The sequence below is a fragment of the Camelus bactrianus genome, chromosome X (genome assembly GCF_048773025.1).
Source record: "Camelus bactrianus isolate YW-2024 breed Bactrian camel chromosome X, ASM4877302v1, whole genome shotgun sequence".
Classification (NCBI taxonomy): Eukaryota; Metazoa; Chordata; class Mammalia; order Artiodactyla; family Camelidae; genus Camelus; species Camelus bactrianus.
Window position 1 is genome coordinate 41313374 of NC_133575.1, and position 20411 is coordinate 41333784.

General features: G+C 49.2%; 1 protein-coding gene and 1 pseudogene across 1 annotated transcript; both read left to right on the forward strand.

Annotated features, from left to right (window-relative positions):
- The first annotated feature begins 4973 nt into the window (after window positions 1-4973).
- On the forward strand, window positions 4974-5316 carry LOC141576385 (large ribosomal subunit protein P2-like; annotated as a pseudogene).
- Window positions 5317-12742: 7426 nt separating this feature from the next.
- LOC105083726 (uncharacterized protein CXorf49 homolog) lies at window positions 12743-17029 on the forward strand. Its single transcript, XM_074359312.1, has 6 exons — window positions 12743-14215; window positions 14829-14985; window positions 15507-15583; window positions 15845-15890; window positions 16282-16323; window positions 16428-17029. The coding sequence occupies exons 1-5, from the start codon at window positions 12992-12994 to the stop codon at window positions 16320-16322; spliced, it is 1545 nt and encodes a 514-aa protein (XP_074215413.1). The 5' UTR covers window positions 12743-12991; the 3' UTR covers window position 16323; window positions 16428-17029.
- Window positions 17030-20411: the final 3382 nt, after the last annotated feature.

Consider the following 20411-nt stretch of genomic DNA (forward strand, 5'->3'; position numbering starts at 1 on the left):
TGTAAACTATGGACCTCGGTTAATAATAATGTGCCTATGTTGGTTCATTGATTGTACCAAATATGCCTCACTGATGAGGGATGTTGAGGGTAGGGGAGTATATGTGTGGGTGGGAAGGGCTATGTGCGAACTCTGTATTTTCTACTCACTTCTGTTGTGAACCTGAAACTGCTCTAAAAGAATAAAGTCTATTTTTTTTTTAAATTGGGTAAAAGATTTGAATAGACATTTCCTCAAAGAAGGTATAGCAATGGTTAATAAGCATATGAAAGGATGTTCAAAACCACTCATCAGTAGAGAAATAAAAATTAAAACCATAATGATACCATTTTGCAAAAACAATAGGATGGCTATAATCAAAACCACAGATAATAACAAATATGTTGGAGAGGATATGGAAAAATCAGGAACTTCATATACGTCTAGTGAGAATGTAAAATAGTGGAATCTCTCTGGAAAGTATTCTGGTATTTCCTTTAAAAGTTAAACATAGAGTTACTATATGATCCAGAATGTCCACTCCTAGCTATCTACCTAAGAGAACTCAAAATATATATTCACACAAATACACATGAATTCAAAAGGTATGTGAATATTCTTAACAGCATTATCCATAACATTTTCAAGCTAAACATAACCCAAATGGCCATCAACTGATGAATGGATAAATAAAATGTGGCATATCCATGCCATGGAATATTATTTGGCAATACAAATAAATGAAGTACTGATTCAGGCTGTGATGTGGATGAACCTCAAAAACATTCTATTAAGTGAAAGAAGCCAGTCACACTGTACTATATATTGTGTGATTCCATTTATACAAAATTTCCAGAATAGGCAAATCCGTAGAAAGAGAAAGTAGTTTATTGCTTGCCTAGGGCTGGGGGAAGGGTGGGTTGGGGGATTGGAGGTGATGGCTAGGTCATACAGGGCATCTTCTTGTGCTAATAATAATATCCTGAAATTAATTGTGATGGATGCACAACTCTGTGAATATATGAAATACCATTTAATAAGGCACTTTATTTCTTAAATTTATTTTTACTGTGGTAAAAAACACATAACATGAAACCTACCTCATTAAAAATGTTTTAGTGTACTGTGTCGTTAACTATATGAACATTGTTGTACATCAGATCTCTGGAATCTTTTCATCTTGCATGACTGAAATTATACATTCATTGAACAACTCCCCATTCCCCCTCCCACAAGCCCTTGGCAATCAGGACTCTATTTTCTGCCTCTTAGAGTTTGACTACTTTAGATACCCTCCCTAAGTAGAAACATGCAGTATTTGTCCTTTGTGACTGGCTTACTTAACTTAGCAGAATGTCCTCAAAGTTCATTCATATTGTAGCATATAGCAAGATTTCCTCCTTTTTAAAGGCTGAATAATATTCCATTATATGTACCATCTTTTATCCATGCATCTGTTGATAGAAATTTAGGTTGTTTTCATCTCTTGGTGGTTGTGAATAATGGTGCGATGAACATGGGAGTGCGATAACCTATTCAAGATCCTGATTTCAATTATTATGGATAAATATACAGAAGTGAAAGTGCTGGATCATATGGTAGTTCTATTTTTATTTTTTGAGGAACCTCCATACCGTCTTGCATCACAGCTACGCCATTTTATATCCCAACAACAGTGCATGAGGGGTTAAATTTCTTCACTCCCTTGCCAACAGTTGCTACTTTATGTTTTTTAAAATAATGGCCATCCTAACAAATGTGAAGTGGTAATTCACTGTGGTTTTGAATTGTATTTCCCTGAAGATTAGTGATGTTGAGCATCTTTCATATACCTGTTGGCCATTCATGTATCTTCTTTGGAGAAATATCTATTCTTCTGCCCATTTTTTTTCGAAAGAAGACAACACATTTATTTTTACATGAATTATAAATGCCAGGAACTCTCAACAGAACTCAACTGAGCACAGCACTTCTTCAGCCAAAAAGGTAGGAGCCCTTCCAGCAGGAACAACAGAATGTACTTGAAAACAAGGGTTTTAACCATAAAGCATTTCCAAACCCCTGTTGCAGTGCCTACGACCAGAGAAGTGACCTGGGTCTCCACTCTGACAGTGCAGAGTAAATGCCGGCTGTGCAGTGCTCTGCAAACAGCACCCCAAACCCAGAGCACAGCTAGACACAGTGCCCTCTGCACGTGGCAACCCGGACCTAGTCCTGGATGCCCTACTTCTGGGAGGTAGGCAGCAGGCCCGGCAGGGAGGCAGCAGGGACAGCCTGTGTGATTACAAATGTGACCCACGAGACCACCGCCAAGTACCCTTGGTGCTCTTAACACTCTGTGGGGCTTAAGCACATCAGCGTCCCTGAAACTAATAAAGCTGACTGCAGTAACAAGAACACCTGCAACACTCCAGGGACCGGAAACTGCATCCCAGCTGAAACCACTCTGCAGGTAAGAGGCTGTGAGCCCTCTCCCGCAGTCTGGGTGCCAAGGCTTTGGGAGCAGTCAGGACCCTGAGATCACCTGACCTGCAGGTGGCACATAGAGTGGGCACCCAGGCCTTCCTTCCCCAGAACCTGTAGAACCAATGCTCCACGGATTCACCATGGCCTGCTACCCATGGGTCAGCTACCCTGGGGGCCAGTGCCCACCTGCTCCCAGGCCAAGGGAGTCAAGGGAGTGAGGCTACAAAAGGGAAGCATCTGTCACACGTTTCATCAGGGCGAGCAGAGTACAGGACAGTCAGCCAGCAGAAAGCCCTCTTTTGGATGGGAGCGAGCCCTGTTCTGGGCAAAGAGCCATGGCTCCAGTAGTTCCCAGCGTGTCAGCGATTCTCAGGAAGATGGGGCAGCCTTGGCCCTGCACTCTTGCTGAAGCCCCTCCAGCCCCTGGACGCCAGGCTGCTCATCCAGGACAAGGAAGAAGTGTCACTGAGTGCAAAATGCCCCACGTGCCCCGGGTTCATCTCCGTGCCTCTGTCAGCAAGTGTCGGATGGAGGAGTAAACACACATCAGGGCAGCCCAGGGATGATCCACACCCCTGATTTTCTTCTTCTGAGCCCTTTTTTTGTTCGTTCGTCACCTTTGACAGCTAAAAGAAAGCAAGGGCAGTGGGACTGGGAAGAGGGCAGTGGAGGGATGTGTTCTGCAGGGCAGACTGGGCAGTGGAGGCCAGGGTGTTGGCCCACAGGCATCTCACTCAGGGCTGCTCAAGGGACGAGTGTTCCCTGAGCGACACTGAGGAACGCTGCTCCAGGCTCTCCTCGTTACCCCTGCACCTGCTGCCTTCAATGTTCCCCACAGCCTCAGGGACTGGGCATCAAGGACTTCCTGAACACCTCATGATAGAAGCTCAGTCTGTCCCTATGGCCCTGCCCAGGCCACAGCCTGGAGCTGCAAACACAGGTCCTGGGGGCTCTCTCGGTCCAGACACACACACGTGTACGCACACACACAATCCAGCTGCGTCCGCTGTCCCATCGCTACCACTCTAGTCTCTTGGCACACAGAACCCTCACCCCTCTGGGTTCCCTGGTTCAGTTCCCAGCACAGCCGCACACACTATCCCCTTGGCAGCAGAATGAACCCCCACAGGAATCACAGCAAGCCTGGGAGGGGCTGTGGAGACAGCCCACCTTGGGTGGGTTCTAGCCCCTCCCAGGTTCTGTCTGCTCTTACCTGTCTCTTCAAGAACAAACTCTATAATCTTAAATCTTGGGATTTAATACCCTTAAAATGGAAGAACTCATGCCAGTCATAAAAAGCTGGACCACTCAGCAAAGACCAGGCAATTGATTCACAAAAGAAGAAGGCATGGGCTCCAGGGTCCAGCCCTGGAACACCAACAGCTCCAGCCCTCCCGCAAGGAGAGACTAACCAGCACCCTTCTTTGCCTGTCAAGGTGGCAAAGATTTTCCATAAAAGAATAACACAGTCAGCTAGAAACAAAGTGTGGGGTGAGCCGAGCCTGCACTGTCACAAATGTTAGCGGGCAGTCTCTCCGGAAAGCACTCTGGCTACAGGAAGACCCTCGCAGACCCTGCCCTCCGAGCCTGCAGTCCCCTTCAAGAACTCCACCTGAGGGAATACCAATACTGGGCACAGCAACATACCTGCAGGGATGTATAGAATATCACAACAGCCTGGAGATACCCCAAGTACCCAATCACAGAGAAACAGCCACCGAAAATTCCCTGTTCAGAGACCGTACTGCCATGGGAAGGCATGTGTGTGGTGTGACAGCAGCTCTAAGTGTGGAGTAAAAGGCTCGGGGTGGCTTTGTATGCTACGTTTCCCGCGTACAGGTTCCCCATGGTGGACCTGTGAAGCTGAGTTCCGTGGGGGCGGGGCACGAAGGACAGCCCGCGGTGCTCAGCACGGCCCGTGACATCAAGTTCCATCACTCCAACACTCAGGAAGCTCTCCAGACGTGCTTTTTGCTGAGACTCTAGAATCCCTTTGCCTCTTTGGGCATCCACCCAGCCTTGACTCCCTTGTGCTCACCACACGCTGGCCCCGCACTGGGGGCTCTCCCTTCCGTGGGCCTCAAAGTGCGCTCTGTGTAGGGGACACTGTATCAGCTCCAAAGGAAGCAGTCGGTAGAAATGACAAATGCACTCGTGTGCACTCTGGGGTTCTGGGCCTGGCCCCCGAGATGGTCCCCAGGCCCTCTACCCATCCCACGTTTCCCTGCACATCCCCACCCAGCTGGCCAGGAAGCGCACCCACGCTGGCGTGACGGGTCCCCTCTGGCCTGGTTCTGTAGCTTTCTCTGCCCGTGACCCATGCACAGGATGATGATCACCAGCACACGGAGGCCACAGGCAAGTCAAGGGACCGCCCTGAGCCAGTGACCACTTGGGGCCATCCTGAGATTCTGGTCTTGACCTGACCTTTGCCCTTTTTCAAACTGTGTTATTTGGGGCTGCTGCCAAGTGAGTGGGGTGGCCAGGCCAGGGCACCAACCTGTTGCAGCCAGAAGCACCATGGAGGGATGTGCTACATCTCCTCTTACCTGCTGGCCACTCTCGGGAGCAATGCCTCCCCCAGCACCAAGGACATCAAGAAGATCCTGGACAGCGTGGGCATCGAGGCGGGTGACAACCAGCTCAACAAGGTTATCAGTGAGTTGAACGGACAGAACATTGAGGATGTCATTGTCCAGGGTGTCAGAAAGCTGGCCAGCATGCCTGCTGGCAGGGCTGTGGCCGTCTCTGCTGCCCTAGGATCTGCAGCTCCTGCTGTGGTTCTGCCCCACCCACAGCAGAGAAGAAAGAGAAGAATGAGGAGTAGGGGGAGTCCATGTGGATGACACAGGGTTTGGACTGTTTGACTAGAGTCCCACCCCCTGCAAATAAAACCCCTTTCATGTAAAAAAAAAAATTGTGTTATTTGGGTTTTTGTTTTTCAGTTGAAGAAGCTTGTTACATATTTCGGATATTAGCCCTTTATCAGATGTATGATTTGCAAATATTTTCTCTCATTCCATAGGTTGCTTTCTAACCTGGTTGACTGTCTCCTTTGCAAAGCAGAAACTTTTTAGATTAATGTACATAGTCCCATTTGCTTATTTTTGCATTTGCTTTTGGTGTCATATTCAAGGAATCATAGCCAAGACCAATGTATGAATGTTTTCCCCCAGGTTTTTTAAACTTTATTTAGTTTACAATACCATATTTTAAAAACTGAAGTATAGTTGATGTACAATATTATATGTTACAGGTATACAATATAGCGATTCACAATTTTTAAAGGTTAGGGTATAGTTATCATAAAATATTGGCTATATTCCCCATGTTGTACAATACATCCTTGTAGCTTATTTTATGCCTGATAGTTTGTACTCTTAATCCTCCACCTTCATCTTGTCCCTCCCCCTTCCTTCTCCCCATTGGTAACCACCAGTTCCTTGTCTACATCTGTGATTCTGGTTTTTTTTTTTTTGTTATATTCACCAGTTTGTTGTGTTTTTTTTTTTTTTTAGATTCCACATGTAAGTAATATCTTACAGTATTTGTCTTTCTCCGTCTGACTCATTTCACTTAGCATAATGCCCTCCAAGTCCATCCATGCTGTACACCAGAAACTAATAAAACATTTTAAATCAACTGTACTTCTATTAAAAAGCAAGCAAGCAAACAAACAACCCACTAAAATATGGGCAGAAGAACTGAACAGACATTTTTCCAAAAGAGGAAATGCAGATGGCCAACAGGCACATGAAAAGCTGCTCAACATCACCGGCATCAGGGAAATGCAAATCAAAACCACAATGAGACACCATCTTACACCTGTCAGAATGGCCATCACCAAATTACAAATGTTGGCAAGGAGGTGGAGAAAAGGGAACCCCTGTATACTGTTGGTGGAAATGTAAATTGGTGTAGCCACCATGGAAAACAATATGGAGGTTTCTCAAAGTCCCCAAAACAGAATGACCACATGGCCCAGCAATTCCATTCCTGGGCATATACTTGAGAAAAGAAAAAACATTAATTCAAAAAGATACATACACCCCGCTATTAACAGCAGCACTATTTACAATCGCCAAGACATGGAAGCATTCTAAGTGCACATCAATAGATGAATGGATAAAGAAGATATAGCATATATATGCAATGGAATACAACTCACTCACACAAAAGGGTATTTTGTCATTTGCAGCCCTTCATTCACTGTTTTTTTCCTTTCACTTCAAAAGTCAGAATTTCATAGCTGGCATAAACATTCCCATAGCATCAAAAACAACAAAATACCTAGAAATAAACCTAACCAAGGAGGTTATCTATACTCTGAAAACTGTAAAACACAGATGAAGGAAATTGAAGATGATACAAAGAAATGGAAAGTTATCTTGCGCTCTTGGATTGGAAGAATCAACATTATCAAACTGGCCATACTACCCAAAGCAATCTACAGAACCAAAGCAACCCCTGTCAAAATACTCAAGACACTCTTCACAGAACTAGAACAAACAATTCCAAAATTTATATGGAACCATAAAAGACCCTGACTTGCCAAAGCAATCTTTTGTAGGTCTTTTTTTCCTCTTTCTTCTTTTTGTTCTCTTTTCTTGTGGTTTGATGACTAGAGAAGTTCCTTTAACATTTGCTGTAAAGCTGGTTTGGTGGTGCTGAATTCTTGTAGCTTTTGTTTATCTGCTTTTGATTTCTTTATCAAATCTGAACAAGAGCCTTGCTGGATAAGTATTCTTGGTTGTTTTTTCCTTTCATTACTGTAAATATATCAAGCCATTCCCTTCTGGCCTGTAGAATTTCTCCTGAAAAATCAGCTGATAACCTTATGGAGTTCCCTTGTATGTTATTTGTTGCTTTTCTCTTGCTGATTTTAACATTTTCTCCTTATTCTTAATTTTTGTCAATTTGATTACTACATGCCTTGGTGTGTTCCTCTTTGGGTTGATCCTGTGTGGAACTCTGTGTGCTTCCTGGACTTGGGTGACTGTTTCCTTTCCCAAGATGGGGAAGTTTTCAGTTATTATCTCTCCAAAAATTTTCTCAGGTCCTTTCTCTCTCTCTTCTCTTTCTGGGACCCTTATAATGTGAATATTAGTGTGCTTCATGTTGTCCCAGAGTTCTCTTAAACTATCCTCATTTCTTTTCATTCTTTTTTCTTCTCTTCTGCAGTGGTGATATCCACTAATTTGTCTTCTATCTGACTGATCCGTTCTTCTGCCTCATTTAATCTATTCTTGCTTCCTTCTAGTGTGATATTCATTTCAGTAATTTTATTCTTCAACTTTGGGTGTTCTTTATATTTTCCAACTCTTTGCTAAAAACTTCACTCTGTGCGTCTATACTCCTCTTGAGTTCTCTGGACATCTTGGCCATCGTTATTTTAAACTCTTTCTCAGATAAATTGCCTATCTGCTCATCACTTATTTCTTCTTCTGGGATTTTATCTTGTGCCTTGGCCTAGGAGATATTCCATTGCGGCTTCATATTGTCTATCTTTCTGTTTGTATTTTTATGTAGGTTAGTTATGTTTCTGGACCTTGGAGAGGTGGCCCCCTGTGGAGACATTCTATGCATCCCAGCAGTGCACTCCTCTCTTGTCACCCAAGGGCCTGGGTCCAGCCAATCCCAGTGTAGAGTCTGGCCTGTGTCTGTGGATTCCTTCCTCAGGCTTGGGATTGTTGTTTTCTTATTTCTGGTATCTGCCCCTGGTGGATGAGGCTGGACTAGAGGCTTAAGCAGGTTTCCTGGCTGGTGGAGTCGTTGCCTGCTCACTGCTGGGTGAAGCTTGGCCCTGGTCCTCTGGTGGGTAGGGCCCTGGCTAGGAGCCTGTCCAGGAGCCTGTCCAGAGGCAGTTTAGGGTTCAAGTCTGCTGATGGGTGGGGCTGAGTTCCTACCTAGTATGTTGTTTGGCCTGAGGTTTCCCAGCCCTTTAGCCTACAGGCTGTTGGGTGGGGGCTAGGTCTTCAAGTTAATGATCCAGTCAAGATGTCAGCCTCTAGGAAAGCGCATGTAGATGAACACTCCCGGAATGTCTGCCACCAGCTTTTATGTCCCCTGGGTGAGCTGTAGCCGTCCCCTACCTCCCCAGGAGACCTTCCAAAACTAGCAGGCAGGTCTGGCCCAGGTTCCTATTAAATCACTGCCTCTGCCCTTGGAACTGGAGCACGTGAGATTCTTGATACGCTTCCCAAAAGAATGAAGTCTCTGTCCCGTGGGGCTTCCGGAGTTAAGGCCCACTGGCCTTCAAAACCACATATCCTGGGGTCTCCTCCAACCACTGCTGGAACCTTGGCCTGGGGAGCCTAATGTGGGGCTCAGGACTCTCACTCCTGTGTGAGGGCCTCTGTGACTTAATTATTCTTCACCTTGTGGGTTGCCCACCAGGGGTAATGGGGCCTGATTATATTGCGAGCAAGCCACTCCTCCCATCCTGCTGTGGTTCCCTCTTTATGTTTCAAGTTGCAGAAGATCTTTTTTGCTAGGTTCCAGTCTTTTTTTGATGGTTGTTTAGCAGTCAGTTGTGGTTTTGTTCTCCCCTAGGTTTTCTTCTAAGTGTTTCATAGTTCCAGATCGCATGTTTAAGCCTTTAAATCATTTTAATTTGATTTTAGTGTATGGTATAAGATAAGGGTCCAATTTCATTATTTTGCATTTGGATATACAGCTTTCCATTTACCATTTTTGAAGAGACTATACTTTCTCCATTGTGTATTCTTGCCACTACTGTCAAACATCACTTGACTATTTTTCACATAGGTATAGTTTTGGCTTCTCATCTTGTTCTATTGCTATTTATGTAAGTCCTTCTGTCAGTATCATACTATTTTGATTACTGTCACTTTACAATGTGTTTCAAAGTCAGGAAGTATAAAGCCTACAGCTTTGTTAATCTATCTGAAAATTGTTTTAGCTATTTGAAGACCATTGCAGCCATGAGTTTTTCCAGTCGGTTTCAGTGTAGTTGGTTTCTTGCTCCCTTGGGGTGCAGAAGCCTCTTAACTGATTTCTGGGTTTCTCACAAAGGGAATTGGTCCATATATCGTTCTTGAGTCCATGTCTCCATTGGGGGAAGGAGGGTCTGGGCCTTCCTACTCCTCCATCTTGCTAATGTCACCTTCTGATTCGAAAACTACAAAGAGGATCATATAGTACATGAATTATACCTCAAAAAGTGTTTACCAAAAAGAGAACATGAAAACATAAGCCACAGACTGGGAGACAACATTTGCAAAACACACTTACAATAAACGACTTGTATCCAAAAGAGATAAAGAGCATTCCATATTCAGTAATAAGAAATCAAACAACTCCATATATAACGAGCAAAAACACTGAAAAGAAAATAATGGGTGGTCATGAAGCTATTGAGAAGATGTTTGACCTCATTAGCATTAGAGAAATACAAATTAAAGTCACAATGAAATACTATGACATACCTATAAGCATGGCTAAAATAAAAAATACAGACAATACTAAGTGGTAGAGAGAATGAGGAACAACTGGAACTCTCCTGCAATGCTAGTGAGAATACAAAATGGTATACTCTGGGCAACAGTTTGTACCTTTCATATAAAGTTAAAATACTCTTAACATTTGATCCAGCAAGCTAACTCCTAGACATTTACCCAAGAGAAATGAAAACTTACATTCCCCCAAAACCTGTATGCAAAAGTTCATAGCAGCTTCTCAGCTGCTCAGGTGACTGTACACTGGGGCTGGATGAATAGACACACACATCTCTAGGACTACTGGCCACAGGATCTGTGCTGACATCGATTCCAGAGACCAAAAGTGTCACAATGGGGCCCTGTTAGAGGGGGACTTATGAGGCCCTGGCAATCAAAGGAGCTGGGGAGAGAGACCAGTTCCCAGTGAACTGACTGGGTCCTTGGACCAAGACAGTGGTCATTCCTCCAAGCCCCAAGTTGATCATTGTAAGTGATACACTTAGCAGTTGGAGCACTGACCTCCAACTGGGTCATCGGTCTGTGGGGTAAGAGCTATTACAGTGGGGAAGGCCAAGAGGAACCCCTTAACACTGACACCTCACCCCAGGCCGAGACAGTAAGTGAAAACCAATATGGGATCCTGAGGAGCAAGGGTGATGGGGGGCAGTTAGCAGAGATTAGTGACACCACGGGAGACCTATGGGGTGCAAGGGAAGAGGAGTAGGAGAGATGCCCGGATGAAGAGAGTGTAGATGGTGGGAAGAAGTTCTAGGATTCTCTCTATGAGGGTGGAAGGAAGGGGTGGAAGGAGGGAGGGAATGGAAATGGTGGGAGGGATGCCACTGGATCTACTGGTAACATTTGCTATAATGGTGATAGGTGCAGGGTATTTCGCTATATCCTTCCTTATCCATTTTAGCATGTCTTTAAATGTCCCTGGGAGAAGTGGGAGACATCAGCAACCACACACAGGCAGGGATGATGGGGGGCACGCATGAGGAGGAGGATTGCAGATTGACAGTGCACCCAATCTCCCCTGCTCTGTATCCTTCCCCAGCACAGTCAGAGCCCAGGTGCAGACCCAGAGAAATCAGTCCTTTGAGTTCTGCAGGCAAGAGTGGTTCAGACACCCCAGGCCTCTCCAGGAGGTCTGCCAGAGCAGGATGTAGGAGGGAGAGGTGACTGAAGACAGAGGAGTATGAATGGGAAAGAGAGGAAGGAAGGGATGGAAGGGATGGAGGGCTGTTGGAGTAGGGGGTGGGTGCAAACAAGGGAAATTCTAACACTCCAAGGCCTTCTAGAAACCAAAGATATCAGTACTGCTCCTCTCAGGGAATCTGGGAAACAGCAGTTACAGGAAAGTTTGACAGACACCTGGTGATCCACATCCACTGCCACCACCACCAACAGCTATTTGTTGTGCTCTTTCTAGACCTTGAAAATATACCTATACATACACCTATATGAATTCTCAAATATTAGCTAAGATTGACTTGTGTGTGTATAATCTATCAAACTCCATCACTCTGCAATTTGCAGTATGCAGTCAGGAGGATGTTTTTGAAATCTGTGAACACGGCCTGATGCATTCTCCTTTGCACTGCCACAGTTTAGTCTACTGGATGCATGTGCCACGGTGCGTTCATCCATTTAGGGTGTTCCTAGATTTTCCCGTCACCGACATCCTTATGCATATGCCCTGGTACACTTCAAGAACGGCGGTGTCTCCTTAATGTACCTGGCAGCGAATTGCCAGGACATAGAGGGAAAAGGTGGTGTTGTTTTCTTTTTTGTTTTTCCTTTTTTTCAGTTTTAAGATTTTTTTGCTTAAAGCAAGGAATTCGGAGCCAGACTGCCTGGTTTCCAACCTGACACTGACCCCGACAAACTGAATGACTTTGGGCCAGTGGCTGAACCTCTCAGCACCTTTCCCTCACCTGTAAGTGAGCAATAATAGTGGGTACTTCAGTGCAAGGACTGTCGTAAAGATGCATAACTATTCATGTACAGCGCTTAGAAGAGTGCCAGACGCATAGTCTGTGCTTCTCACGGACTCAAATGATCCACTCCAAGACTCTTCTGTGTCGCCCCGCCCTCTCCCAGTAACAGCATCGAACTGTGGGCACGAGAAAGCACCAGCTTTCTCCTAACCTGTCCCATTCTCGGAATGCTTAAACTCTTTGAAGGTTGCAAATGTGGTGTGTGAAAACCGATTCATGCTTTTAGTTCACATTTCCCAGGTAGGAGATGGCAAGCTTCTTTCGAGGTGTGCACAGAACCTTGCGATTCCTTCTCCTCTGAATTGCCTCGGAGTGTGGGAGGGGCTGAGGGAGCTGGGCAACCCCCAGCCTGTCCACCAAAACTGCCTGCCAATAACATCTGCTGAGCGCACAGGCCGATTTCATGGTCTATCTAATAGAGGAGCCAGAAAGAGACCTTACAACCCGTAAATACGAACCCTTGGCTCTCCGACCCTTTAGGAAAATAGTATGTGGACCCCTGATCACTGTGCCCATTCTCCTCTTGGGTGTAAGGCTTGGGCTAGATGGGAGGCTGCTAAGGGCTTTCTGCCCTCACTAGGCACCCAGAGACTCCATCCTGTGGTTTCTCCTCACCACCCCCGAGAGAAGCCCCCTCGCCTCCAATCCCTTTTGTACAGGGGACACAGTGGCTCGGAGCTGTGACTCTTATCGGAAAGGGGAGCCAGGATAGGAAGAGGTGCGACAAGAGGCCTGACAGCCGCATTCTAAACATCACCAGCTCTGCTGCCAACTCGCCAACTGCCCGACCACCTTGGGACTTGGCGGCGAACCAGAGGCCCTGACCCCATTGGTTGGGCCTCGAGGGGCGGGCCAACAAGGCGCGCGCTGGTTGGCGGAGGCCGGACCAATAAGGAGGCCCCAGCGCGGTCGTTAACCTCGCAGCGACAGCCGCGCGTCGTGTGAGGTGATCTCGTGTGGCGCCAGTGGTGCCTGACGCCGCCTCAGAAGGCCACCTGCCTCAGCCTCCGTGACCACGGTTGTGAGCGCGACCGGGACCCGGGCGATCAGTTGACGCCCCTGAAGCGAGGCCGCCCCGGTCGCGACATGAGCTCCCCGGATAAGGTGTCTGTTTCGGAAGCGGGTTTCGGCCCAGAGGGCGGCGAGCGGGACGGCGTCCGCCAGGCCGGCCGCAGAGCCCGGGGGCGACCCGCCCCCGGCCCCAACCCCAGGGCGCCGCGGATCGGCCAGGGCGAGGGCAGGGGCGGCTTCGCGGCCCCCAAGGGCTTCGAGTCCGAGCGGGTGGTGCTGGAAGCAGGAGGGCCGGTGCTCTGGGGCCGCGAAGGCCGACCCGGCTCCTCAGCGGACGACAAGGGGGACGCCCGGGACCTGGCCGACGAGTCTGCGGCCGCCATCCTGCAGCAGCTGACCGACCGGGACGTGCTGGGCGTCCGCAGATACCCGTCCCGGGTGAGCTCAGCCGCCAGAGAGTCCCGCCTGTGGGCCGGGCCCAAGGCGGCTCCCGGCGGTCGAGGCGCGGCCGCCCAGAGCTGTGGAGAAGCGCAGCCGGCTGTGGCCGGCCCTCTCCCGCCTGATGGGGCTGAGGGGGGCCGGACCTGGGGGACGCCTAAGAGAGGCACGAAGAGCAGGATGAAGGCGGCTGCCGATCGGCCGCAGTCCGTCATGAAAGGCCTGGTGGGGCTGCCTTCAGACACCGAGTCGTCAGATGAGTTCAGTGAGCTCCAGCCGATTAGAGTGAGCATTTGCCTCAAAGAAGGAGGCCAGGTCAAGCCCCGCAGCTCTAAGGATCCGGGGGAAACAGCCAGACACTCGGCTTTCCAAGTCAGGGAGAATTTCCTGCCCTCCGCTCCCCAGGGACTCACCTCGGTTGTGGAAAGGCAGGACGCTGGGGAGCTGGAAATGTCTTCCCCTAAGAAAATGCAAAGCGTGCTCAGGGGGAAGGTGGGAAGCAGGCCCTATCTCGGAGGTGCTGCTGCTGGGAGCAGCCTGCCCCAGGCCACTCTTAGCAGGAGGGGGGTCCCGGAGAAGAAATCCCCCCAGGGGATCTCCAACCTGGCCCTGGGGAGAATATTCCCTCCCTGGGGGCAGCGAGTCTCGGCAGCTCCCCTGGAACCGGCCACCTTCCCCCCAATCTCTGGTATTCCGCTGCTTGGGAGGTCCAAGAGGTATTCCTCGGTCCCTTCGGGAACCAAACAGTCCAAGCACAGCGGCACTGGCAAGAAATCCGTGGCCAGGAGGGCAAGGGTGTCCGAACCTGCGGTGGCAGGAGAAGACAAGGACCCAAATAGAGACCCAGTCGCAAAGGGCCAAGTGAGTAGGCCATGCTCCTCCTCTCACCCCCTTCCCCCTCCCACCGCCCCCCACCGCAAAGTTCTTTACCTGTGCTCCTTCTGTCCATCCCTCAGGGGTGGTCATTGGGCTCCCCTGGGTCACTGGGTCATAAGGATGCCAGATCGGGGTTGTTCTACTAGGGACAAACACTAAGGTTTCCCTTGGGGTGTGGGGGTCACTTCCCCCCCCCATGGCTGGTATCCGGCCTCCTCTCCCAGACAGAGGCTGGGATGGAAGGGTGAACTGGTAGCTGAAATTGGATCAGGGGACCCCTTAGAAGTTTGGGGAACAAAACTTCAGTGATTAGAGTCATCAGCTTCCTGATTCCTATTTCCTAGCTGTTCCTTGCAGGGGGCCTGAGCTTTCTTAGTACCCCACTGTTGTCCCTGGCTCAACTCTGTCTGCTGGCCTGGGGCTGACTGAGGGAGAAAGTGCTGATGAGACCAGCCTGTCACATTCCACTCCAGTCCCCTGCCTTACCCCAGCCTCGAAACAGGTTCTCTCTCACCCACACACAAACATAGATACACATGCAACCAAGTAAACACACACACACATCCTGAATCCAAATTGGTAAGAAATTTTGTTTCAGCTTCCAACACACAGGCGAGTGCGATCTTTTTCGTGCGGACATCGTGGGGAATCCAGCAGTGGTAACCTCAATACCAGAGCCTCCCAGGATTCAGGACGCTTAGAGCCCCTGGCCCGGAACCAGGGAGACGACATGCCCAGAGGGCCTGCACCCCCAGGTGAGTCTCCTGGGTTTGATAGGAGGGGTGAGGGGACGAGGAGAGAAACCTCTTGCTGTCTCTGCTGGGGGCTCAGCCTTGCTCCCAGGCAACTTCTCCCCCAGGAGATGGGGTGAGGTCAATGGTTGTCTCGGGCCACATCATCCTCTGTGTGGGGTTTCTGGGGCAGGGGTGATGGTGGCAGTGCCCCAAACTGCAACTGTGGACATAGACTTGCGGAGGAACAGCCTACGCTGTTAAGTCCTGTTCACCCACTTTGTTCCCCCAGCTGCTGGATGTGGCTGCAGCTTTTGAGGGGGTCGAACCCAGAGCCACAGTCTCTGGGGACCACAGTTGGGGAATGGCTGCCCCTGGGGAAGAGAGGAGGCAGGCTTAGACAGAAGGTTGGAGCCGCTGGGGGGAGCAGGACTGGCTTGTTACCAGTAGGGGGTGGTGCTGCCTCACCTCCGGTTAGACCCTGCTAGGCCCTGTCCACCTCACTGGGAGCCTGAGAAGCTGGATTGTGTGTCCTTTCCCTGTAGGTGACCAGGAACCACTCGACCAGCCCCCAAGACCAGAAAGGCAGCAGCAGGCACCAGGAGCACAGGGCTGTCCTCGGGTAATGCTTCCTCTGGTTCTTGGAAACAGGCCCAAACTACATGGGAGGATCTGTGTTTAGGTTAAACTGACTTCTGTGCGGCCTGCTTCCCTGCCCCCAACCCACAGCCTACGAAGGGAGCCCACGTCCTTTCCCCTGGGGAGCCTGAGCCAGTCTAGCCGCGGGGCTTTGGGATGTAGAGTCGGGAGGAGAGGGGAAGGTGAAGGAGAGAGGAGGCCAGAATATACTAATCATTTCTCTTTCCGGTGTCTCCTGACCTAGTGTCCCGTGCTGCAGAGAGAAATAGACAGCCTCAAGGAGCAACTCGGTATGAGGAACCAGGGGCAGAGAGCGGTGTGTTAGTGCAGAACCCGGGTGGGCGCTTGGGGTGGGGTGGGCTGCAGGTGCAGGCAGCCCCTCAGGGACGAGCATGCCTGCGGGGAGGAGACCTAGCAGGCCTGGCCCTGGAGCCTGCTGCATGTTCTGAATGGTCCTGACATGGCCCAGAGCCTGAGAGCTGCTTGCACACTTTGGTTCCCTTTAGGAAACATTTCCACATTTAGTTCAGGTGGTGGTGGAGTGAATCAGGCCCAGGGCTCTTTGCATCTGGGCAGGAGGGGGTTTCAGGTTGCAGGGCTGGGCGGTTCGCCATGGGGACAGGGCTTGGGCTTCTATATCCCTATGTCTGGAGTGCCAGCTTATGCCTCTCCCCGTTTCAGCGGCCATGGAGAACCTGGCTTACAAGTTCCAGATCCTGTGAAGTGAGTGTTACACACACCATACCCCTCGCCACAGTCCTGGCTGTTGAGCAGGGCCGAGGGCTGGCCCTGGCTTGAGGCTCTTCCCTGACTGTGCTGTCTCACAGGTTGAGCCCAGCATCTTCATGCAAGAGGAGCCGCTGATACCTCTGGGGCCCGGGAGCTGTGGCCAAGCTCGTTCCCTCCTGCTCTACCTCAGCCAGGGCCTCCTCCTCTCTCTTGTTTGCTCCCGCCCCACCCGTTTCACAGCAGTTTCCAATTAAAGTACCTCTCACGGTCTGTGGTCTGTCCTCTCTCTGGGGAGGCAGGGGAGTGGGCAGGAGCGGGGCAGGAGCTGTTCGGTGTCAGAGCCTTTTCCAGAACAGTCCCTCTGGCATCCTGTGGTGGGCCTTCTCCCTGTGGGGAGTCCGGGGAGCCTCTGCTCCCATCCCTGCAGTCAGGCCTGCAGAGTGCCTGGCTCTGGGTTTGGTGTGGGCTCTGCCTGTCCGCACTGGCATGTCCTCCCCTTCCCCTGGAGGCCGTCTTCCAGTTCCCTCCAAACCCCTCCTCCTTTGGGGTCCGGCGGTTCCCATTCATCGCTGCCGTTCCCCCTCCCCATCACCAGGAACCCATGACCCCTTCCAGAGCTCCCATGCCCCTTTCCCTCAGTGGGATCACCATCCTGCTTCCCCCCTCCATCCACCCTGCTTTGCTGTCAGAGCACCCTCGATCCCTCCCCTGGCTTGCCGTCGGTGGCCTTCCTGCACGTGCACTTCAGCAGGTGTTAAACAGGCACAGTTGAGCTCATCTTCCCTCTCCTGAGACCCCATCCTGCCTGTGAGGTCCCTACCTCCCCCTGGTGCCACCATGCACAGGGACATCTCACCCAGGAACCTGCGAGTCGTCCTCCTGTCCTCCTTAGCTCTCACTACTGATCCTGGGTTACCAGTCTTGTCATGTCTGTCTCCGCGGGTTCAGTAGAGGGATGGAGGCAGAAGTCACGGCCCGGTGGATTTCAGAGCAAGAGGGAAGGTACAGGGAACACGGGAGAAAAGCACAGGGTCGTCTCTGGCTGGAGTTAGGGGAAAGGCGTCTGTTTGGTGCCAACCTGGGGGAGACTGCCCGCCAGCAGCTAGACGTGGATGGTCCAGCCCTTGGAGCTTTCACATCCTCCCTGCCCGGCCAGCTGACCGCCCTCCTCCAGCCTGGTTGCCTCCTTACCCTTGGGTGGAAAGTGACCATTCAATTCTATGTCAAGTGGGGTTGGTAGGTCTCAGTGTTCTTTCCTGGTCCCAGTCAAGGAGTGTTGACCAGCCCCATGACAAAGATTTTCATGGAAATGATGTTTCCGTGTCCCAGCTCAATCTCCCAGATTGCCTTTTTAAGGCACAGGAGATAGAGTCTGAACTCCATGTTCGACTTCCCCATCACTCTAGGTTGGAAATCACTTCTTTCCTTCAGCAAAGACCCAGGGCTTAGTGGGCCTGAGACTTAGAGGGACATATTGGTGTTTGAGAGATGCAAGGGTAGTTACCTCTGACACCCTTCCTGAGATGGTGGTGGGGGATAATACACACAAGGGGTGATGATGGATGGTAGAACATTCAAGATTAGTGTCTGTGTGAATAAAATTAATCAGGAATAATCTCCCTTGAGGAAGAAAGATGTGATTCAGGGAGGAAAGGGAGTACAGACTGTGGTCCAGCCTCTGAAAGGCATTCAGTGAGCAAATGCAAGGTTCAGATCTCCTTTATTCAAGGAGTGTTGTTAAATTCCTTTAAAACAGGAGGGGGATGATTCAGAAATCACCAAATCCCATGGGTGTCAGGATGCTCAAAATGTTGGAGTGGCTGGAGGAGGCTCTGGGTCCTACTGTGTGATTCGAAAACATCTGACAACCACTGTGCGTCTGGATGGATTGAGAATGGGAAGGATGGCTCCTCAGAGTAGCTGGGACTCTGCTCATCTTAGAAGCAGGGGGACCCACGTAGGAGACGCCGAACATGAGGAACCCGGGAAACAGGCAGGATGGGCGCAGTGAGGATGGGAAGTAAGAGGTGACTGCACCTGGACAATGGGGTGCCCCTGGTTCCACCCTCCCCCATATTCTCACCCTGGCTCCCTTCCCACCCACGTGGCATGAGCTCAGGTAGACAGACTATCACATGTGGGATGGGACAGTCACAGGCTTGAGGGCTGGCAAAGAACGTTCGGGGGACTTAATCCTTCCACTTCCAACCCCTCCCAGGAGAAGGTCGTCTTGATTGCTGAGGTTACAGCTTTGACCCTGAACCTGACCCACTGGCTAGTTCTTGGCGGGGTGACCTAGTGCGCTGCTGTCTGAGTGACTAAGTTTGGCAGAGACTTTCCAGCTGGGGTTTCTACCCACTGAGACATGAGGGCAAGTTGTGACTAGGGGGAAGTCCAGCATCAGCACCAGCCCTGCCCAGGGGATGGGGCACAGGGTGATGTCCGCCAGGGTGACGAAGTGTAAAAACTCATTGAAGAGGACTTGAGAGGACTTGGACAGAACCCTTGGTGATATGTTTTTTGAGCCTCCTTTCCCTTCTCTGAGCACACAATCTCTCTGTTCCACATTTAGATCAGCAATAATGTTGCTGGAAACTTGTACATCACAGGTGGTGGCTCAGCTCCACGCTTTCCAATTCCAGAGGGAAATAAATGGCAGGTCCTGAGGCACAGGTTAAAGAAATACATCTGGGCCCCAGGATGGAGGTGGAGGTCAGAACCCCACCCTCATTTAGTGCACCCCCTTTGCCTTTCCCCTCAAGCCCCTTCTCCAGCCCAGGAAGCAGTAGCAGCTGGCCTAGAGGGTTCTAGGCTCCATTCTGCCTGGTTCTGCTCCCTGCCCAACCCCTGGGCATATGCCCCCTCACACCCCAACCCCTACTCTGTCAAGTTGAAAACATTTATGCCTTGGATGTTTTCAGAATTCAGTAGGGAAACCTGGAGGTATTTTGTGAAACGTGTTTTGACAACTGGTTTGTTTCTTTATGTTTATGAAACAATTCAGGTTGGCTATTCTTTCTTGAATCAGCTTTGTCGAGTTTTTTTTGTTTTTTTTTTCTTCTAGGAACTAGTCACCTTTTCCTGAGTTTTCAAACTGATTGGAATAAAGTGGTCCATAATATCCTCTTATTCCCCTAATTTTATTTTTGGAAATATCTCACCTGCCGATAGTAACTGCAAGAAAATTGCATGGAACACCTTTCATCTGGACTCACCTGTTATTAACATTTTGTCACATTTGCCATATTCTCCCTCCCTCTCTCTCTTTCTCTGTTTTGTTCAGTCCTTAGACTGACTTTAAGACAATGCAGTACATCTACCCTAAATATTTCAATATGTATGTCTTAAAAAGTATGGTCTGCTACAAAATCTTAATGCTATTATCACATTTGGAAAATTCAACTTTGAGACAATACAATTCCCTGCTATATAATCCTCATTCAAAATGTCCAACTGTCCCAATATTATTTTTGTGCATAATTTCTAAAATAAATTTTGTTTCCAAATAAGGGTCATGCAATGAATTTAGTTGTCTAGTGTCTTTAGTGTCCTTTAAACTAGTACAATCTTCCAGACTTTTTTGAGTCTTGCATGACCGTGACATTTTTGAAGATCCAGTCCAGGTGTTTTTCAGAACCTTCTCGATTTGGATTTATCTGATTACTGCTTCCTGATTCCATTCAGGTAAAGCATGTTGGGCAGGAATATTACATTGGTGGTATCCTGTCCTTCTCGGTGCATGGCATCAGAATGTTCTTTCCTTTTCCTTCCAATTTTATTGAGATGTAGTTGACACACAGCACTGTATAAGTTTAAGGTGTACAGCACAGTGGTTTGACTTACATACCTCATGACATTATTATCACAATAAGTTTAGTGAACATCCATCATTTCATAGATACAAAATTTTTAAAAAAGAAATTTCTTGTGATGAGAACTTTTAGGATTTACTCTTAACACTCCTGTATAACATCTACCAGTGTTAATTATATTTATCATGTTGTATATTGCATCCCTAATACTTATTTATCTTATAACTGGAAGTTTATAACCTTTGACTGCCTTCATCCAATTCCTCCTCC